This window comes from Amphibalanus amphitrite, unplaced genomic scaffold (genome assembly GCF_019059575.1).
Source record: "Amphibalanus amphitrite isolate SeventyFive unplaced genomic scaffold, NRLGWU_Aamphi_draft 001262F_arrow, whole genome shotgun sequence".
Lineage (NCBI taxonomy): Eukaryota > Metazoa > Arthropoda > Thecostraca > Balanomorpha > Balanidae > Amphibalanus > Amphibalanus amphitrite.
The window spans coordinates 160,661-177,070 of record NW_024882755.1 but is presented as its reverse complement, the minus strand read 5'-3'; the positions used below and the strand labels follow the sequence as shown (position 1 = coordinate 177,070).

At 49.0% G+C, this 16,410-nt stretch overlaps 2 protein-coding genes across 2 annotated transcripts in view; one reads left to right on the top strand and one right to left on the bottom strand.

The window, feature by feature from the left end:
• The window catches only part of LOC122371610 (myotubularin-related protein 13-like), a 33,575-nt gene extending 23,543 nt beyond the window's left edge, over positions 1-10,032 (bottom strand). Inside the window, exons 1-3 of the mRNA XM_043348034.1 lie at positions 9,485-10,032; positions 5,263-5,348; positions 1,555-1,710 (exon numbers count right to left, since the gene is read on the bottom strand). Of these exons, the coding sequence (XP_043203969.1) occupies positions 1,555-1,710; positions 5,263-5,348; positions 9,485-9,539 (297 nt within the window). The 5' untranslated portion in view covers positions 9,540-10,032. The remainder of the gene's footprint in view (positions 1-1,554; positions 1,711-5,262; positions 5,349-9,484) is intronic.
• A 590-nt stretch (positions 10,033-10,622) lies between these two features.
• LOC122371608 (F-box only protein 8-like) overlaps positions 10,623-16,410 on the top strand; it is a 28,417-nt gene continuing 22,629 nt past the window's right edge. Inside the window, exons 1-4 of the mRNA XM_043348032.1 lie at positions 10,623-10,662; positions 11,035-11,142; positions 11,502-11,706; positions 12,071-12,203. Of these exons, the coding sequence (XP_043203967.1) occupies positions 11,079-11,142; positions 11,502-11,706; positions 12,071-12,203 (402 nt within the window). The 5' untranslated portion in view covers positions 10,623-10,662; positions 11,035-11,078. The remainder of the gene's footprint in view (positions 10,663-11,034; positions 11,143-11,501; positions 11,707-12,070; positions 12,204-16,410) is intronic.

The window sequence follows — 16,410 nt, the reverse complement described above, 5'->3', positions numbered from 1 at the left end:
CTCGGACCAAAAACCGCGTGACCGGGCTGGACGGCTGTGAAAAAGTGGCAGCTCTACCAGTTCCCTCAATCGACCTTCACGGGCTCAGTGCCCCTCCCCTCTCCTCAGTGCCGACAGAACCCAGCCGTCTGAAGAAGACGGCGTTCGAGCACCAGACGTCAGAACCAGAGCACAGCTAAAATTTGACCGGAGAAGGAACGAAATGTTGAGTGCTGGCAACGCCAGTGAAAGGGAAAAGCAACACAAACAAAATATGAGATATGTCAGTGGTACTTGAATGCCTTACAAAAGCGAATTAATGCACGCCCACACCAACGTACAGAACGAATCAGGCGCATGAGGGCGAGGCTGCAGTCCCCACCAATACCTATCTAAACTTTGCAATGCCACACTATTACCTACAAACGTATCCCACCCCACCTCATACAGGCGACAAAATCACCATGCCCACACCGGTAAAAGAGTCAGCATGCCCACTGGCTCACACTGCACCGGTAAAAACACCCCAATCCAGCCCTGCCCCGGCCTGCCCACACCCACCAACCAGCCCTGTCCAGGCAAACAGAGGTTGTCGGTCGCCGCACCGCCCCTGGTCGGCCTGTGAACCGGTTAGCGGCAGCGTGATCGGCCCGGGGGCAGAGCGGAGGGGCGCCGGGCCGGGCTGGGCCGGGCTGGAGTCAGGCGAGGGCGGACACATGCCGGCTCTGGATCAGCTCCAGAGCGTCGTGCGAGGGAAACAGTGCAGACACACGAGAATTGGACCGTTACAGTGCAAGAAAACGGAGGAAATTGATTAGTGGAGTGACAGAACCGGCGTGGGTTGGAGCGGCGACGTTCACGCTGTAAATAAGATGACTAGCAAAGATGATGACTCACGCGTCACAGCCCTACCAATTAGATTGGCCTATCTAACCGTATCCAGACCACAGCGAGAACCCTCTCTCGCCACCGGCTATTACAGGCGCAGCGTGTGTAATGAGCGCGTTAGATCGGATAAAGATAATAAACATCCGCCAGTCATTACCGCAGAGGGCAGGGTGCTGAAAGCTACCGACACCGGCGCCGCACCACGCGCCGGCCACCCAAATCAAACAGCAGCGCCGCGCCGGCGCGATTAGAGCCGTTACTGAAGCCACGTCAGTCAGAGCCCACACCTCTTTCAGGGGCGAGAGACATGTAACTCCGTCATACAGAGTGAGGAGGTAACCTCCTCGAGGCGGTAATACAGTGGAGGAGGACTGGGCGAAGTAACTGTCTTAGAGCGGGGGAGGGGCGGGAATAGTAAATAATTCCGTTATGAGTCGGGTCCGCCCACTAGAATCTCGTATCTCCCCTTGGCACACTTAGCTAGGCTACCGAAGCATTTTAACCCCCTAAATCTCCCAAACCAATTTGCCAGTGCCCACCACGAGCCACAAAACCCACGGCCTTTCCAAGATTCCGCCATGAATGAAGGTAGCCTTATCCTGTCCACAATCCACAGTTTCGTGACGGGACCGTTGTGCTCCTCCCTGTCATTTTCCGGGCGCGCGCGGCGGCGAGCGGTGGACCCACCTCATCGACTGGCTTGCTGGGCTGGATGGTGACCGTCTCGTTGAACGTGAGACAAGCGCAGTAGTGTCGCTCGGCATCCACGTCTGTGAGAACAGAGACGAAGAAGCGCGGCTCCAGACGCTCGGTGGAGAGCGCCCAGCCCTGTGGCTGGCAGAACTGAAACGGAACGGCAGAGAGACGTGTCAGATACGAGTTGTGGTAATGTGGTTAGTGAAAGAGCAGATGGGATTCGCGAGACGTGGATAACGCTCTGATTAACAATGTAGATGAAAGCATACGAGCGGTACAGTACGCGGAATGATGGTTCTGGTATTTCATGTGACGATTGTAAATGTGTTATGCTAAGTGAAGTATGAGGGAGCGGAGCAAGGGTCTAAAAAGTGATGGAATAATGTGAGTTTTTTATACCGTGCAAAAGAAATATTAGCAGGTGAGATAGAAAACTCAAAAACGATACCGATGAAAACGTTCGAGGAAGCTAGCGCACCTCCCTGAATCAATGACTGGTAACAACGCATGTTTGAAGTGTGACGATTGTGACCCAAGTCCCTATTTCCTCCTCCTAGCAAACAGAAAATAGCTCGATAGAACACGAAGATGTCCCGCTCCATATTACAGTAGGATGTCAGCAACGGCCAACACCGACCGCGCCGCCCGTAGAACAGGTGAAAACGGCGACGTGGGAGCGAATTACGCCAATTGCGCCGACCACAGACCACACTCCACTAAACCACAGTCTACGGTCTGCCGTGCGTGCAGCCCTGCCAGCAATGCAGAGTAACGAGAAGAGAGCGATACCAGACTGGGGCAGTCAATGACCCCTGTCGCGGGTTCAGATTCAGCCCAGAAACGAAGAGCGCTGTCAAGGAAGGTGGCAGTTCAATCACCGCTCGAAATGGAATGTCACTTGCAGTGTGCTTGTCTATGCTTTTACGTAGATGAGTATTAACTTGGTAATTAGTCTGTAAATATTGTGCCTATTATGGAGCAATGAAGGAGAAATGACCATTAATGCAGAACAGGAACTATAAGATGTAATAAGAACGATATAGTTTGATGAAATTATCTCTTGGCAGTTTGCACTACCTGTGAATTCTATTTGAAGCCCATTATAAAAAATCGCATATAAACATGAAGTAAAATACGGCAACATTCGAGTCACACATAACACAGTCGTCGCACATGGATGATAACTTACACAACTAAGCCATTCCCTTACAGTCTGCAGAAGCACTCCAGCCAAACAGAGGCATTCGAAATCTCGAATAGCGCTAGATACCGCAAATGGAGCCCACAATCCACATGCCATCAAGCTCGGCAGTACCACACAAATTACAACCTTTCACTTACATTACCACCGGGGACTACATCATTCCGGAGCCTCTCAGGGCAAAACCAATAATTTACGGCAACAGGCAGAACAGACAGACATCGTCCGAGGCCCACACCAAGAGACAGACGTACTTCCTGGGCTCGTCGCCCCGTGACAGCCCGCCCCGCCCCCGAATTCAGTCATCTCTCCATACCGCTCTCCCGGCATTTCCACTCATTTCGCCGTACATTTATCTGTCGCCAGCCGCACGCTGCGCGATGGCCCGCGGCGGAAAATTGGGCAGGCCAGCAGAGCGGTGCCGCACGGAGTCATCAGTGTGACGAGCCAAGTGGAACGCGCCTAATGCCGCGAGCAGCAGACTCAGAGTCTGACTCACCGACTCCTCAAGGAGACTCGGCCATGGTACCGGGGCGGCCGGACACGCCGAATGGTGACGGGGTGATAAACATTTACTGGGATAATTAGTGTCCGTGACAAAACACTTGTATACCGTTGCTGTAATTTGGCAGCCCTTATAATGGTCATTGAGGTGAATAACAGGAATCATGTGTTTTAAAAAGACCCACACAAATGTATGTCTTCTAGAAAGAACTACGATGCGTGGCGTGGTACAAAAAGCTGTTGACAGTGCTCAAGCTTTTGAGCAGACTAACTATCGAACATAATGTCAACAAAACGGGGCAACCCTTCAAATGGTCAGTGCTCGGTCACCTAGCATGAACAGCGCTAGAGCTCTATTCCCTCCACAACACTAGCATGCAAAAACTAATTACCACTAGCGTTTCGGCCTCCCAAACGGAAATGAAGTTGGAACAAAACAGTGTGCCCACTACCAGTTTACCGGGCCCAACAGCTTACTAAGATGACTTGCATGAGTCAGCAACAATACGTTTCGAAGCCGAAAACGATCGCGGCAATATTTCAGGTGAGGCGAGTCCTCAATTATTTGATTACAAACACAAGAGACTAAAGCGGTTCGATCCGGCAGGTCAACGGCAACATCCGTGTCACCATTCTATACAAAATGCATGGGAATGGGTCACGGACTGCAGCTGTTAGCTGGCAAGATTGCTTTACTATAGCTGGCACCTAACCATTCCTGAGAATGTTATCACCAGAGGAAAGTGAACAACCAACAACAAACGTTACTGAGCGATCTCCGAGACAGAAAGCCGTTGGCTAATAACCAGAGGAATTCATCTGAGAACGAACGAATCACATAAACCTGCTTAGAACCCAACAATGAACAAACAGTAAAAAAAAACTTTTGTCGCACCAGCAAATCGAAAAGTTTCAACTTTGCACTGCTTTTGCCAGTCACCCCTTATCATGAGGTACGGCACCAATATACTGAAAAACCACAGACACCGCTTCCAGAAGTTCTACCGCTCCTTTTCCCAGTATGGAGGCTAGGCATAAGGCAATGCTCGTATATGAGTTATCACAGACACTGGATGTGATTGCACGAGCACCGCACGAGTGCGTAACGCTGAACCGTACACCGCTATGCAGAGATCTATGGCAGAGCTCAAGAATGCGAAGGAATTTTTTGAAAATTTTGAAGGAACGAGTTAAATACAGGTTTTAATATCAATAGCAATCAATGAAAAAATAACAAAAACATGGCATTTTAATAAATGTTTGAAAAAGAATCCAAAATGGCTCACAGCACTGACATATTTCTACCATGAGTGATAAAGGAAATGAATGATGATATCATTCCAGTCTGCGGCGCGGGCGGCGGACAGGCCCCAGTCACATAACATAAACAAAGCCGATCCGACCATCCCATCCGTCGGCATCATTCATCACAGTGTAACGACAGCCGGCGTCAGGCGCGGTAGGCCGACTATCCCGTGACGGGGGGACAGACTCAGGCGCGGGTGGCTTACTGTGCCGTGACGGAGGGTTACGCTCAGACATGAGAGGGGACGTGGCGAGTTAGTTGTTGAAACTGCCCCAGGACGTGGCGACACACTCATCTACGGATATTGAACTATCCCGTGACGGGAGACACACTCCGGAATATCCCGTGACGGGATCGGGGAGATACACTCAGCTACAGTCAGTGAACTTCCGTGACGGGCGCCGCCATGGCCTGACTGAAACACCTGTGATCCTACATTCTACAGCTCTTGTCGCGAGTAACTTCACCCAGAGCCACTGCCGCCACCGCTCTGTGGCCACGGCTCTGTGTACTGAAGCCCAACCAACAGTACCAGACAGTTCCCGTCGCTGCACCTGCTTCCCGCTCGGACCCGAGTCGGAGAAGACAGTTCCTCATTTCCGATTCGGACAAGGCAGTCAGTTCCCCGTCCCCATGCGTACAGGACACGACGCCCAGCCCTGATGACAGACAAACAGACGCGACTCACCAGCTCGATGCCATCGATGAAGGCGGTGTCATCCCAGTCGGTGACAGGGAATCGCTGTAGGATTTTTCCGCAGCTGACACCTTGTTCTGCAACAGGGCAGAGCCGGCCGTCAGGGCACACCCAGAGATTCACGACACGGGGAAGGGCATCGGTCAGTGGGCCGGGCGACGAAAGGTCAGGAGTTATAGCCGGGTGGCAGATGAGAGACAATGCTGACGGACAGAACAGAATGACGGGAGCGTGGACAGTGGACACGTTAACTGCGCACAAAGGGATGGACGGACGGACGGACGAGGGACGGAAACATGGACATGTGGAATGTCAGCAATTTTCGTTACGAATGCACGGACTGTCGAAAGTCACAATTAACTGATTTATTTGTAGGTGTTGTTTATAAAACTTGAGTAGGCTCTAAGATAGGGTTACATCATCACTTTGAAGGATTGCCACGAAAAGGATGACTGATTATATCATCTGCACTCGTTCACGTGAGGTGTGATATACCTCCTCTGAGCCTTGAGCGATGTGCGCCTACTCACAAGACTTTGCTCCAAGCCAGAATGAACTGATAAACATGCAGAAATGAGCAGTGTGCATGGCATTTTCTATCCCAAACAATCCATTGCGCCTTGCGGTGAGACATATGAGCGGAAAACAGACCGAATTCGACATATCAACTGGCATGATGCTCGGTTACATCCATCTGCCACAATCCGCACCGTTTCATTTTTACTCTCGATTCGTTCACCTACCCTCCAGATCGTAACTCCCTTCCTTTCACACACCCAGCATAACAAGCGGCGACCGCAGCGTTTTCAAACTCGCCTATCACCCCACCACATCAACAAACCCCAAACCCCAGCTCCACACCGATCTCCCACCACGACCGGAAGCTGCCCTCTCCCCTCCGACCAGTGGGGACCGACCCATCCCTCCACCGACCGCTGACCGGGCTACAAGGCCTGAGTCCGCCCACTCGGGGGAGACACCGGCGGCGGAACAGGAGCCGCCAGCGTCAGCCGAGCGTACGCGGACCGCCGCCGGTTCTCACGGGCAGGGCGCCCCGCAACGCCCGAACGGGCTGCCGCTTCCGGCGCGCGTTGGCGAGTGGTGCGGGCTGAGACAGGGTTGGAACGGCTTGAGGCGACGGATGTAGTATGTGCGTTGGCACTTGGTGCAAGTGCACGGAATGATTTCGCAATGAACAAAGACACAACGCCGATGCTCATTTAGATTTGAGGTTGGCGTCACAACAACAGCGTCCTACAGGTTTCAATTCGTGAAAGGCAAAACAGCCAGTAGCTAATCAATGCCCATTTTAACACCCAGCGGATCAATCTACCTACGCCTGACAAAATCACCGCATATTCAACGATCAACAGGTGCAGTTTCTCTGTAACACCATCCGTTACACCTAACAGCTGCCACTGCAGGACACGCTACAACCACTGAGGTCATGTTGGCCATTAGAGCCGTACCACACAGTAGCCACAGGCTCCGGGTCGCCCGAGACGTGGGCCGCTCAACCGGAACACACCGCCTTCCGCTGTGATTCACGTAATAGCGGCCACCGAAGGCCGGGGTGGTGGGCTGGCCAGTGGCCGTGGTATGCGGTAGCCGCCGGCATGTGTAGCTATCTAGACACGTGAACTATGGGTGATCTGTGCAAGTCAGAGGATCAGAGCGAATGCCGGTTGAAAATGAAGAGTAAAATAAATGAAGGGATAAAACAATGAGCGAGATAGGGTTGCAACGTGTCTGCACGGAAAAAGGAGAACAGCATGACGATAAAATGACGTTTCTGTCCACCTGATGGCTGATTACGTGAACAAAATATTCGAAAATGTCCGCAAGGTATCCGATGGCACCATGCTGCTTCTCATCGATTATCGCGATCACCGTAGCATACACATGACCACGCGCAGAATATGTGTTACAGATATCTGCTGTATGCGGTAGATGCTGCTAAATCGATCCAGACGAATCCACGCAGCACAATTCCAGCATACATTCCACTCAGATCTCGCATCATTCGACATATGTTTCCCTTTTCTTTGCGATGTTTCGCTTTCCTCGCCGTGCGGTACGTAGCTCCTCGTCGTACTACATTAGCTCTTCATACCGTTCGCTCCACCACACCCGCCGGCTGGAGCGTCTCTCAGAATACCTTCCGGCAGCCCGGCGAGCGCACACCGCCGGATAAACACGCCCCAGACAGGCGACGACAGCGGGACGGGCCGGCCGGGCCGGGCCAGGCCGGGCGGCTCGTGCCCGTGTTAGTGCGGAAGCAATGAGCGGTGTATACTGTATACAAGAACAGCACACACGGCGGGCCCATCTGGAAGAGCACCAGATTCCGGAACGGCGTGGAGCACTGACGTGTCCAACACGGGCGGGACAGAGCCCACACGGGTGACCTCAGCTCGGTCACACGGGTAAAGGCACTCCTGGGAGGAGTGATCAGTGATGTCATCCTGAGGTGACGTCACTTTCAGAGCCGGTACCGCCCACGCGCCGCACGGGAACCGGCTTCTTTCGTGAGAGCATGAGAACTCACGATACCGGCCATTGATCGGTAAGCAAAGGTCGGGTCACTGCTCCTGACGTTGGGTCGACCTGACCCAGGTAACCGACCAGGTGTACGCGGGTCAAGTCAGAACACAATAGGCACTTGTTCGTCAGAGCGGCATATGCCGATAAATGGACTTGGGAAGGGATAGACGGACCGACTGACCACTTGAAACCGCATCAGATGAGGATCTGCTGACCATAACAAACAAGCATCGCATCCGACCGTTCAGGTGATCAGACAAACACCGTAGGCAGCTCATTTGATAGACCATCAGATTTTCGGTGATCAGAGCTAGACTGCGAGCCTATCCGACAGAACAGCAGTAGCACATCCTCCAGGATCTACAGCCGGCAATGTTCGTGATCTGCCATCACCGTCAAACTGCATAATCGCTCGTCCAAAGGACGCCAGTCGTGGTGCCGTGTTGTGAAAAAGGGGCGTCCTTCACCACAACACCGTTATCGGGCTCGCTACAGCCGATAGGAGCATGCCATGAATGCCAGAAGAGTACAGCTTTGTCAATGCCAGGGTGACCAACTGAAATATGTGTCAGATAATGTGGCTGACTGTGTAGGTCTGTCGAGGAGCTCAATCCCTAGTACCTACTTACATCATTTCCTTTCATAGCTTTTAGTGAGGTCAACACTAAAACCCTGTGAGGAAGAAATGTACCAAGCACCAGAGGATACACCAAACACTTTGAGACATACAGACAGATTTTAATCAGCAGCACATCTCTCAGTACAAGTCAAGGATAAGGTGAGCATTATGGAAAAGACATACTATCATAAAGAAAAGCGGCAATAACATAATATTAACCATATGAGTCTTGTGTAGACTTAGAATACAAGAAGGATTCAACACAGAAAAAAATACTCCACAAAGCATCTGGCACTGATTAAAGGTTCTCACAGAAATATAATGGGAGTGGGTTATGGTACTTGCACATAGTATGCACAAGAGTACTTTCAAGCTTTAAAGCTTGGTGGTATGGCAAAAGCCTCTTCCACTTAATGATAATATTTACCACTGCATAAGCATATACCAGCCCCAAGAATCCCTGAAAGGGAACATTGCCCCAGAATATATGCCTATGTTTCCCCTTTATCTAGAAACATAATCCGGGGTTCTTGGGATATAATCAAGGGATTTCCATGCAAAAGCATATAGTCTCTTGCACTTCCAGCAATCACAGTCACTAGTCAGCATTGCCAACCAGAGCATCCCATAGTTCACACTGTCATGCACACCAACACACTGCAGCTGTTGGAAAATGTTCCCTATTGATTCTTATGGTAAGTTTTTGTTGTCAATGTACTGGCATATTGGGGAAGGCTTTAGACCAAATTCCCCGCAGGACCCAAAATGAAAAAAATGAAAATTTACTGCTATGTTGGAACAAGAAGAAAACTGAACAACTTTCATAAGAAAAAAAATTGGAGAAACATTTATTTGGGTATGTCTCTGCAGCATCTGAGTGTGTGAATGTGTTGCCTGATAAACTGGGCAAAGCTGAGAGTTAAAAAACATACCCATATTCATAGTAAGCTGTGAAATAGGTTGGTAACATCCCTATCTTACCAGATCTACTCATCTATCTATCCTAGTAAAAGTTAGAAAAACACAACTGTATGATTAATAGGCACTTACTGTCTTTTTCATGGTTGTATCCAACCACTACAAAGTAATCTGCCAGCCTCGACATTATCTTGATGTAGGTATCACACGTCACATCACTACAGCGGGTCTCACATTTAGCTCACAAATGTTTCAGTCGTCACTTGTGTGCCAATATCACGTTGGACACATATGAACACAGTTTAATTAATGAATCCAAATATGAAATAGGCACCGACCACTAACACAATGCTTGACTTCACGGTGCAAGAGCAGCTCTCTCACTTGAGCTGAAGCCTCTGTGAAACGCCCAGGCGCACGGGTTGATCTGTAAGTCGCTAAGCTGCCAATGAGGAACGAAAAATCACCACGATTTTCACGGACACCCCACGTAAACGAAATAATCTCTGATTACAGGCATCGGCACCACCCATACAATAACGTAACTCGCAACTAACCGCCGCCACGGTCATAGAATACTATGCTCGATGCACTTTAACATTTCAGCCGTAGACATTCCTGGCACAGTCAATTGTCTAGGCTGCGTCACTTTGAGTCATAAACAGCCCCACCCATCAGCAAAAGTGATTGGTCGTCAAGAATAACCAAAACGTAATGTCAATCAGCAGGGAAAATATGAAATATGGTATTTTCTCTGCCCATTAATGACTTTTGAAGTAAATATTAGCTAAGACTGATATATTAGGCAGTTGGATGCTAATCTGAAACCAATAGCAATGAAACCTAAGATGTTTTTATGATGAATATCCTTCCAGAGTAACAGTGAATTTGCACCTCTAATTTCTCTTCCTTCATGTTCTCATAAAATGATGCATCTTTAGGTGTTGAAATACTTTGATGAAATTTTCATTAAAACAAATATTTTTGCAACTGATATTCGGTCAAAAAAGATGGTATCGTAAACCGTATCCAGCATGAAAATGATCGAAATAAAATGTAACAATGCAATCAGCTGGCTTCTTTCACCACATGAGAAGTTTGTTAAGGCACATCCAAGGATATGCCACCGAGAATTTAGCCAATGACATGAGGGCTTCCCTCGCGTATCTTGCACTGATTGGTTGAAAACATCCGATCAGCCAACTTACCAGTATATACAGAACGATGAACACGTGAGAGTTTTTCTTTTCACCCAGCGAAAAAGTAAACACACAACACAGTGGACAGATTTAGATAAAAACAAAGATTAGGTGAAATTTTGGCGGTGTTATTTCATCTCGATCTTAATCGTTTTTGTGCCTTCCATCGCCGTACACTTTTTATATTTTATCATTTATATGGCATGTGCACTGTTGAAGTTCTAGTAAAATAACGTCCGCCAGTTCTTTTCTTTGTTTTCAGTTATCGTTGTTTGCCTCTATCCCACCCTAAGAACTGCAGAAATTCACAAGGAAACATGAAAGAAAAAATACACTTTTTGTTTTATTCTGGGAAAATGACAAAATCAGTATAGCTCAACTATTGATATAAGTCGTCAGCTCGCGAAATGTGCTAGAAGTGATGAGCTCTTGCGCTGGGCAAGTTGTGGACCATTGGCTAATTGATTGGTGTGCTTCTTTCAGAGTGACACAGCCAGTGCCAGAGGTGGCCTGGAGCCCGGGCAACCATGGGTGGTCAGCTGTCAGTGCTGATGAGGATGCATGCTGAGAGTGTGCAGAACCACAGCAGAGGTCAGTGCAGTTACCTGAATGTAGTCTCAGTCTTGAAAAGATACCCTTTGCTGCTGATGGCATTGATCATTATTGCTTCAGCGAGTGATGTTGGCAAATTCAAATTATTACCAGTTTGATATCCCTCAATCAATGTTAGTAGGTTATGCTATTAATCATGTTCAGCATTGTCCTGTGGCTGCTTACCTTTAGCCCTCTAACTATATGCCTACCATTGGTCCTAGGGTTCTTGCTGTACTGACTACCTGCTCCACATCTGTCATTCTCCATCATCTATCCATTTTCCCTGTTCTTCACACTCCTTTCCCCTCTCCATGCAGCTCCTCAGCAACCCAATTCCCATACCCTACCTGTTTCAGCACCTGAAGAGGACAGCCAGCCAGATCGCTCCGCCGATGACCGCCAGTCTGGTGAAGTGGCTGCTGGTCCAGCCAAGTTCCCCGACCTGAGCGAACTGCCCGCCGAGCTCGGCCTGGAGGTCCTCAAGCATCTGGATGCCACTGATCTGTGCCTGGCTGCCTGTGTCTGGCAGAACCTTGCCGAGGATGAGATTCTCTGGCAAGGGTAGGTAGACCGGAACATTCTGAAGATGTGCAACTCTTGGTGACCATGTCAGAGGTGACTTTGTGCAGTTTTTAAATTTAAAAGACAACTTGAGTCTGCAACTGACAATAAGAACTTTGAGCCCCAAAGCAAGCTGAGCAAACTATGCCATGTCTGGGAGCTGAATTAAAATTTGTGGATTTTTCTTTTTACATTTGTTCTCTGGTGGATTTTTTATTGCATTTTTCTCTCATAATCACACTTCTACTAAGAATACTGTTGTTGGGTTCTCTTCTAAAAAAAAAATGAAACACACATCAGTTTTTCATGCCCACAGGCTGTACCACCAGGCTGTACTATTTTGCCCCATTGCGTCTGTCCCCAGGTTATGTAAGGACCAGTGGCGGTACGCGTCGGTGTATCGCCGACTGCGTGCCGGCGGCGCCGACCGCTCCTACCGCCACACCTACCTCCAGCTGGACGAGGGCACGCTCACATTCAACGCCGACCCGTTCTCAGTGAGTAGAGCTGGTCTGCTAAACTGATCCATTCTCAGTGAGTAGAGGTCCGCTGTACCGACCCGTTCTCAGTGAGTAGAGCTGGTCTGCTGACTCTGCTCCCACCGACCCATTCTCACTTCTCAGTGAGGTCTGTAGAGGTCCGCTGTACCAACCTGTTCTCAGTGAGTAGAGGTCCACTCCTACCGACCCGTTCTCAGTTAGTAGAGGTCCGCTGTACCGACCGTTGTCACTAGTGAGTAGAGGTGTGCTGTACCGACCGTTCTCAGTGAGTAGAGGTCCACCCCTACCGACCCGTTCTCAGTGAGTAGAAGCCCGCTCCTACCGACCCCTTCTCAGTGAGAAGAGCTGGTCTGCTGACTCTGCTCCCACCGACCCATTCTCACTTCTCAGTGAGGTCTGTAGAGGTCCGCTGTACCGACCGTTCTCAGTGAGTAGAAGTCCGCTGTACCGACCCGTTCTCAGTGGGTAGAAGTCCACTCCTATCCTTTCTCGGTGAGTAGAGGTCCGCTCCTACGGGTCTTTCTCAGTGATCAGTGAGTAGAGGACTGCTGCACCGACTCGTTCTCAGTGAGTAGAGGTCCACTCCCGCCGACCCGTTCTCAGTGAGAAGAGGTCTGTTGTACCGACCCGTTCTCAATGAGTAGAGGTCCGCTTCTACCGACCTTTTCTCATTGAGTAAAGGCCCGCTCCTACCGACCCGTTCTCAGTGAGTAGAGGTCCGCTGGTCCTACCCGTTCTCATTGAGTAGAGGTCCGCTCCCACCAAATGAATCCGTTCTCAATGAGTATAGGTCCGCTATAATGCTCCGGATGTCTGCCAGTGCGGAAATGGGTACCGAGTAACGCTGAGGTACTATGCTGCAGTGACCTAATGTGTCCTGCTACGGTGCTACCTATCGCAGATCTGAGTCCGGCTGCCGTCGGGAGGAAAAAAAGCCGTATCTGGGGCACTTTTTCGAATTGAAAATTGTTCAGGAGAGGCAAAAACGCGTTTTTTGTTATAAAATTCGTTAACTTCGCTCAATAACGAAACAAAACATACTGCAGTGATCGGAAAGAAATTTTACATCCAATGAAAGTGGTTATAAAAGGGAAATTATTTTAACCTAAAAGCAAAAGGCGAAAAACTTTTTTGCTTCCAATTCAACCCCGAGTTTGCGGAATATTTCTTTCACGAAAAAAGCCGTATCGTGGAAGAAAGCCGCATCGTACGAGACACCTGAGCAATACTGTCATGAAAAAAGCCGTATGTCTGATACATTGGTTAACCGATCGGGAATAAAGCCGTATCGCCATTTTTGTTTTATCATATTGTCGTCAAAAAGCAGTATCATCGGTGCATTTGTATTGACAGTACATATTTGTCCATAAAAGAACTAAAGCAGTTCCGCTGCTGGTTCCGTTCCACTGCTTCAGCTCTCAAGTATGGATATTTGATTGAACGTTCGATACAAAAACAAACATGATACCCATTTTAAACTATAGCATCCACGCTTATTGCATAATCGCATTATTGTCGTAACTTTAGGCTCTTGGATTCTGATTGCGCAGGGTGCCATCAAAAGACAGCTTGACCAACCGACCAGGGACGTAGCCAAGGGGGGGGGGGGCACAGGGGCCATGCCTTCCTCTTAAGGCGAAAAATAAAATAAAATTTAATAAAAAAAAACACAGCTGCACCACCAGTGTAAAATTTTTACTTCACCGTTACCTGTGCAGATGAAAAAAGTTTTGTTTTTTTACCAGTCAGTGATGAAAAAAATTGACCGATCTTAACATGCAATGATGATTTTTACACTAACGGGTGCTATGATGAAAAGAATGACAACATGAATTACGTCACGGTGTAAATGGTGTGAACCATTATCCAGCTCACAATGATGGATGGCATAGAAACATCGTTATAAAAAACGTACATGGCGGCAACCATTTTATGGTTTAGGTCAAACCTAGCACATGGTTTGACAAGACTGCATGTCTGATATCATCATATCCGAGTGATTGGGTAAGAAGGTATCCAGGTACAAACAGAAATGGGGACAGTTTTTTGAAAACATGCTAATCAGGACAGACTCATCAAATAAATGCAGAAACATTGTTTTAGATGGGCACACGTTGAAAATATAAGCAAATGGGCTAAAATTTCATCGTATCAGTATGGACCTATGGTCATTATTCACAAGTTATGGGCAACAATCAGCACCATCTTCTCTGATCAGAGAGGATAGTGCTAGAGTTGATCATTACGTTATATATATATCCTGATCACAGTAGGCGGAACCAGCCCCCGTTCACGAGCTTCAGAATTCCTTTACCGTGACGTCATCACGGCGCATGAATTTTCCTTCACCCATAGAAATGCATGCAAAGCATGGTGTGTTTCAGGCGGGCTAAGGAGAAATCTAAGGCCTACATGTGTTCAAAAGACGTACCACTAAGCCAATGGATTCGTCTCATTACGATAAATGGGGTCGAAATCGAAACATTCGGCCTATATTTATCTAAAATGGGCCAATCAAATGGTCCCTGCAACTCATAATGAAGGATTTCCTCTGCGTTGAAAAATTTGTTTCAAGTGTTTTTTCATGAGCGACAGGGGAAATCCTTCATAATTGCTACCAGATTACTACCATATTCCCTCGCATTTCTGTTGCGCATTGCCTCACAAATCAGAGTTTTGTGAAGTTTATATTAATTTAATTGTCATATTTTGACTGATTTTGGCGATTTTCAATTATTTCAACGCAGCATGGATCAGATAGCTCTCATAGTTTGCTGAAGAATGTGGCTTTTGCTTGGTTATTTTCAAGTTATCTGTGATTTGGTGCGCCGTGATCGTAGCATTATACAAATTATAAAATTGAATCAACTTTTGAAGTGAAGTTCACATGAAAAATCAAAAGTTCAAGCATAATAATTGTTTAAACATAATGATGCAACATGTGTCTCCCAGATGGAACTTATATTTCAATTGAAAACTGAAAATGGAAAACAGAAGATGGATCTGCGGAGTTACTGAGATCACAAGGTGCTCTTGATTGTTGGTAATTGAAGATGTTGAGAGAACTTGTGAATCTGCATACCAGTCCTGACTTGCTTGATTGTTTAAAACTATTTTAATTCTCATAATTGTGGTAATGTGTAGTGACTGTGCACACTGCGCAGCACATGTGCGCAGAAATGTGCAGGTGGCTGGTAGGTGGGTTAAACTTCGGAGATGCGAATTTGGATGTCAATTATAAAATTAATGGTTATGCCTTGTAGAGTATAGCGTTTCCTCTCGCTTCAGCCGCACCGCCAGGTCCCACACGCCGCGCCACCACTCGTCACTAAAACGTATTCTCGCTCAGCATTGCCAGTATGGCGGCCAATAGAGGAGCACGTAATAGAGAAACAAGTACCCACTGGCGATAGTACTCGGTACAAACGAAACGCTTAATTCTAATCGGGAAACACTACATCCCCCCGCACTTAAACTTAAACTCCACGAGTTCAGCTGTCACTCCACGAGTTCAGCTGGATAACAATCACACACGAGTTCAGCTGGAGAACAATCACACACGAGTTCAGCTGGAGAACACAATCACAGGTCCAAGCGAGTCGGCTTAAACCTACGACGGCCTCGCGACGACGCGGTAAGTTCGCGGTCACTGCGGTTAGAGGCAGGTAGTCCACGATCACTGACCCGAGGGTCCACTCGGTTAACCGGGTCGATCGGTGGCGCTAGTACAGGTGGCGCCGGCGGACACGGGGACGCCACGATCTCGGTCGCGCTCGGTAGCTCGCTCGGTAGCGGGCCCGGGGCCGCACCGACCGGCGGCGCCGGCGCGCAGGCGGTCGCGGTCGGTACGCCGGCCAGCGGATCGCGAGGTGCGGCCGCACCGGCCGGCGGTGAAGACACAGGAGCCGCTGGAGACGACACGGACGAGGCCGGGGCCGCCGCGACCACAGGCGGCGGAGACGGCGGCGGCGGCGGCGCAGGAACAGCTTCAGTGCTGACCGGCAGAGTCGGCGTCGACGGGGCGGCGCCGATCTCCCTCCTGGCCAGGTGAGCCACGTTCCAACGCGAACCGTCGGAGAGACCGAACGTAGCGGGTCCGTGACGGCTGACGACGCGGAGCGGCTTGCTGAACTTGGCGCCCTTCTTCTGGACGTGACCGGGCTGGCGGACGCAGACCGTGTCGCCCACAGCGATCTCGGTCGGC